Source organism: Oryza brachyantha, chromosome 4 (assembly GCF_000231095.2).
Source record: "Oryza brachyantha chromosome 4, ObraRS2, whole genome shotgun sequence".
In the NCBI taxonomy this organism is placed as follows: Eukaryota; Viridiplantae; Streptophyta; class Magnoliopsida; order Poales; family Poaceae; genus Oryza; species Oryza brachyantha.
Genome location: NC_023166.2, coordinates 21396245 through 21401402, shown reverse-complemented (window position 1 = coordinate 21401402; position 5158 = coordinate 21396245). Strand labels below are relative to the sequence as shown.

The following is a 5158-nucleotide window of genomic DNA, read 5'->3' as shown; positions in this document are numbered from 1 at the left end:
AACGTAAAAGAAACACGAGCAGAAACTACCCACCCTCTGAAAAAGGAATGTAACTAATTTAAAGCTAATAAAATAATAATAATATTAGTAAACCGAGCAAAGAAAAAGGAGAAAAAAAAAGCGGGCCAGCATGAGCATCCATCCATCCATTCATTCCTCCAACACACAGCAGCAGTCCAGTCCACCGGCAGGAATGAAATCCCCTTCCTTCCCCCTCCCCCTCCCCTGTCTTCTTCTTCTTCTTCTTCTTCTTCCCAAACACAGCAACTGCAAGCCACCGCGCGCCGCCGCCTGAGGCCGCATGCTTCCATCTCCAATGCCCTCCTCCACGTCCACTACCACTTCTACATGGACGCCTTCCTCCGCCTCCTCCTCGTCGTCGCGGCGCTCCTCCTGCGGCCACCCGCCGCCGCCGACGCTGCCATCAGCCCGGCCGACCTGGCCGTGCTCCAGGACCTGCGCCGCTCGCTGACCAACGGCGATGCCCTCGGATGGGACCCCGCCGCCGCCGACGCCTGCGCCTGGCCGCACATCTCCTGCGACCGCGCCGGCCGCGTCAACAACATCGACCTCAAGAACGCCGGCCTCTCCGGCGCGCTGCCGCCCACCTTCCGCTCGCTCGACGCGCTCCAGGACCTCAGCCTCCAGAACAACAACCTCTCCGGCCCGCTCCCGTCCTTCCGCGGCATGGCCTCCCTCCGCAACGCCTTCCTCAACAACAACTCCTTCGACTCCATCCCCGCCGACTTCTTCGACGGCCTCACCGCCCTCCTCGTCATCTCCCTCGACCAGAACCCGCTCAACCTCTCCTCCGGCGGCTGGACGCTCCCCGCCGACGTCGCCAACGCGCAGCAGCTGCAGACCCTCAGCCTCAACAGCTGCAACCTCACCGGCGCCATACCGGACTTCCTCGGCACCATGAACAGCCTCCAGGACCTCAAGCTCGCCTACAACGCGCTCTCCGGCCCGATCCCGCCCACCTTCAACGGCTCGGGCTTGCAGACGCTCTGGCTCAACAACCAGCACGGCGTCTCCAAGCTCTCCGGCACGCTCGACATCATCGCGACCATGCCCAACCTCCAGCAGGCCTGGCTGCACGGCAACGAGTTCTCCGGCCCCATTCCGGACTCCATCGGCAACTGCAAGCGCCTGAACGACCTCTGCCTCAACGGCAACCAGCTCGTCGGCCTCGTGCCACCCGCCCTGGAGAACATGGCCGGACTCAAGTCGCTGCAGCTCGACAACAACGATTTCCTGGGACCCGTCCCAGCGGTCAAGGCCGGCAACTACACCTACTCAGAGAACGGGTTCTGCGCCGACAAGCCTGGGGTTCCCTGCTCGCCTGAGGTGATGGCATTGCTTCAATTCCTCGCTGAGGTCGATTACCCCAAGAGGCTGCTAGGCACTTGGTCCGGGAACAACCCCTGCACGGGGTGGCTCGGCGTTACCTGTGTTGCAGGGAAGGTGACGGTGCTCAACTTGCCGGAGTATGGACTCAATGGCACAATCAGCGACAGTCTGGGGAATCTGAGCACACTCTCAGACATCAACCTCGTCGGAAATCACCTTACCGGGCATGTGCCGGATAGCCTGGCAAACCTCAAGTCGCTGCAGAAGCTGGACCTGTCCATGAATGACTTGACGGGGCCGCTGCCCACCTTCAGCTCGAGTGTGAGGGTGAATGTGACCGGCAATCTCAACTTCAACGGGACGGCACCAGGAGAGCCACCCAAGGATGCATCTGGGTCTCCGTCGTCCAGCACACCAAACTTGCCTGGCCGTGGTGCCCTTCCAGAAAATAAGAAGAAAGGATCAGCTGTTCTGTTGGCCACAACCATCCCGGTTGCAGTCAGTGTGGTGGCTCTGGTTTCAGTGTGTGGCGTGCTCATCTTCCGCAAGAAAAGGGGATCGATTCCGCCAAATGCAGCTTCCGTCGTTGTCCATCCCCGTGAGAGTTCTGATCCAGACAACTTGGTCAAGATTGTCATGGTGGATAACCACGATGGCAACGGTACTTCGTCCCAGGGCAATACACTTAGTGGGAGCAGCAGTCGGGCTAGTGATGTTCACATGATCGATACAGGCAATTTTGTGATTGCTGTGCAGGTCCTTCGTGGCGCAACCAAGAACTTTACCCAGGACAATGTGCTTGGCCGTGGGGGCTTTGGTGTTGTATACAAGGGGGAGCTGCATGACGGCACGATGATTGCTGTGAAGAGGATGGAGGCTGCAGTGATCAGCAATAAAGCCTTGGATGAGTTCCAAGCGGAGATTGCCATTCTAACCAAGGTCCGACACCGCAACTTGGTGTCAATACTGGGTTACTCAATTGAAGGGAATGAGAGGCTTCTGGTCTATGAGTATATGTCCAATGGGGCTTTGAGCAAGCATCTGTTCCAGTGGAAACAGTTTGAACTAGAGCCCCTCTCATGGAAGAAGAGGCTCAATATTGCGCTGGATGTTGCTCGTGGGATGGAATATCTGCACAACCTGGCACATCAGTGCTACATCCATAGGGATCTCAAGTCGGCAAACATTCTCCTTGGTGATGATTTCCGAGCAAAGGTATCGGATTTTGGGCTGGTTAAACATGCCCCGGATGGAAACTTCTCTGTGGCAACCAGACTAGCTGGAACTTTTGGCTACTTGGCTCCTGAATATGCTGGTAAGAATTGCTTTATCTGGAAGTATGGTCACCGTGTTAATTTGGATTAATAGATTGTAGTTCTCTCCAGTCTTGTAGAAATTATCAATAAAATACGGCACGTGAATTAGATTTTCATGTACTTATAGCCTAGGAAAATGCCTTTGAGGAGTTAAGGCTATGCTAGATATAATTGAATTCCAGATGAACTAATCATTCTTAAAAATTCTTCACCACTAGCTTGGAATACACTACTTCTCGACCTCCTTGAAATGCAGCCAATCTGAGATATCATTTGATGGAGGTTGCATTAGTATTTGTCCTTTCCCTGTTGGTTATACTGCTTTGTTATCATTATGATTCCTGAATTTATGGTTGACAAGTTGCTTTAATGACCATTGCAGTGACTGGGAAAATCACAACAAAAGCAGATGTCTTCAGCTTTGGGGTAGTGCTGATGGAGCTGATAACTGGAATGACTGCCATTGATGAGAGCCGTCTGGATGAGGATACCCGTTATCTGGCCTCATGGTTCTGTCAGATTAGGAAGGATGAAGAGAGGCTCAGATCAGCAATTGATCCTACTCTGGATCTCACTGATGAGACTTTTGAGAGCATCTCCGTGATCGCAGAGCTTGCTGGCCACTGCACATCCCGGGAACCCACCCAGCGACCGGACATGGGGCATGCCGTGAACGTGCTCGTCCCGATGGTAGAGAAATGGAAGCCTGTGAACGACGAGACTGAGGACTACATGGGCATTGATCTGCACCAGCCGCTACTCCAGATGGTGAAGGGCTGGCAGGACGCAGAGGCCAGTATGACAGATGGAAGCATCCTGAGCCTTGAAGACAGCAAGGGCAGCATCCCAGCTCGGCCTGCCGGGTTTGCAGAATCGTTCACCTCAGCTGATGGCCGGTGAAGCATAATACATCTACAACACAAATAAGTACATGTCTCCTCTGGACCTCTCCTGCTTCCCTATAGTGTTCTTGTAGGTAAAAGAGTGCATTGTCCATGTGCTTCTGCTTCTGTAGATAGACATCTTTCTTTCTTTCTTTCTTTTTCTTTTCATTTTTGGTAGGATTGCTTTCCTATTATTCCAATCTTGAGACTGAAGTTTCTGGCCTTTTCTAGTCATCTGGTCATATAATGTTTCTTTAGTTTACTGTACTTGAAATTTTTTGCAATGGCATCTAGTATCTCATGCTGCAAGGGGCAGCTCAACCATACATACATATCATTAGTCTCATACTGTTTAGGGAGCAATTGGTACAAATCCAGGCTTGCATTTGGCACTTTTCTGAAACTCTACGCAGGGTGCATCATGCCTAGATAATTATGAGTGTTCTACATTACTAGAGCGCAGGTATAATTGTGAGCTTTCTCCTCAACTTTGCTTGCAGTTACTATTCGTGCTCCACTGATTCAGGGCGGCTGGAAACGCCAAATAGAGTCTGTACAAATGATGCGAAACTAGTGATGGTTGGTTGTGGCACCTAAACCCTGTTTCCTCTAGATTTTTGGCCTGACAGTGACTTGCAAAGACAGCATCATCTCAGGATAATGGGTGTCATTCTTGAGGACTCACCGGCGCTATCAATCGATTTTGTTGTTTAATGATGCGTCGCTATGGCCAGCTAGCATGCATTAACTTTGTGGCCGACGGAGTAGATAGATGGAGAAAGAGACGACGTCGGTGTTCGAGTGAGCTCACTGACAATCTGCAATCCTGCATACATACATACAAATTCTTTTCTTCATTGCTTGACTGCATCTGTACTGTGCGTGCTATATCATTGCAAATTTTCATCGCGGCATGGGGACTCATGTGCACAACTCTGTTGTCATACAGTGTACACACCATGTGTGATTGTTCAGTACATCCTGAGAAGTCAGTAGTAGTACGTATAGTGGAATATGCTTCTGAAGAATTCTTGGGTACGGTTTTGCAGAGTTGCAGAGAAGAAAGATACTTCTATCTAGTTTGGTAGTATCAGATAGTCCCGTATAAGCTGTGACCAAGGAAAGAGCTCTCACGATCTCGCCGTGAGCCGCTGAATGGCCATCACGGCCTCAATCACCTGTAAGGTAGCCCATCTGCATCACGTAGAAAAGCTGTACGAGCAAAATGCTCAAACGCCACCGGTACGATTGGTATTATACACCACGATTGCTTCTTATCACTTCATCATCAGCAGCAGCTGGGCTGAACTGGTTTCAGTGGTTTCTGGTCCAAACCCAAGTAGGTGTCATTACCGTGCAAGTGCATACGGACACGTAAGAAAGAAGCACTTGCGTATGTACACGACACTGCGCAGGAAAAGATAGACAATACACCCATTTTCCCCCCAACTTGTGTTAATCAAAGAAGCGGTTAGGACAAGATCACAAGAGGGGGGCAGGCAGATGAGATGGAATAATAATAACAAGGAAGGGAACAAGTGTGAGTTTGGGCACGAGGCTTTGCATGTGAAGGAAACATGAACGCCATGTGGTGGCACAGGAAGTTTT

General features: G+C 51.4%; 1 protein-coding gene across 1 annotated transcript; it reads left to right on the top strand.

Moving 5' to 3' along the window:
- Positions 1-219: 219 nt before the first annotated feature.
- Positions 220-4407, top strand: LOC102703960 (receptor protein kinase TMK1-like). Its single transcript, XM_006652995.3, has 3 exons — positions 220-2665; positions 3049-3593; positions 4051-4407. The coding sequence occupies exons 1-2, from the start codon at positions 349-351 to the stop codon at positions 3564-3566; spliced, it is 2835 nt and encodes a 944-aa protein (XP_006653058.2). The 5' UTR covers positions 220-348; the 3' UTR covers positions 3567-3593; positions 4051-4407.
- The last annotated feature ends 751 nt before the right edge of the window (positions 4408-5158 follow it).

Coding starts and splice junctions, on each gene's coding strand:
- LOC102703960 (XM_006652995.3), top strand. CDS start 349: ATGGACGCCTTCCTCCGCCTCCTCCTCGTCGTCGCGGCGCTCCTCCTG. Junction 2,666..3,048: donor CTTGGCTCCTGAATATGCTG/GTAAGAATTGCT, acceptor TGACCATTGCAG/TGACTGGGAAAATCACAACA.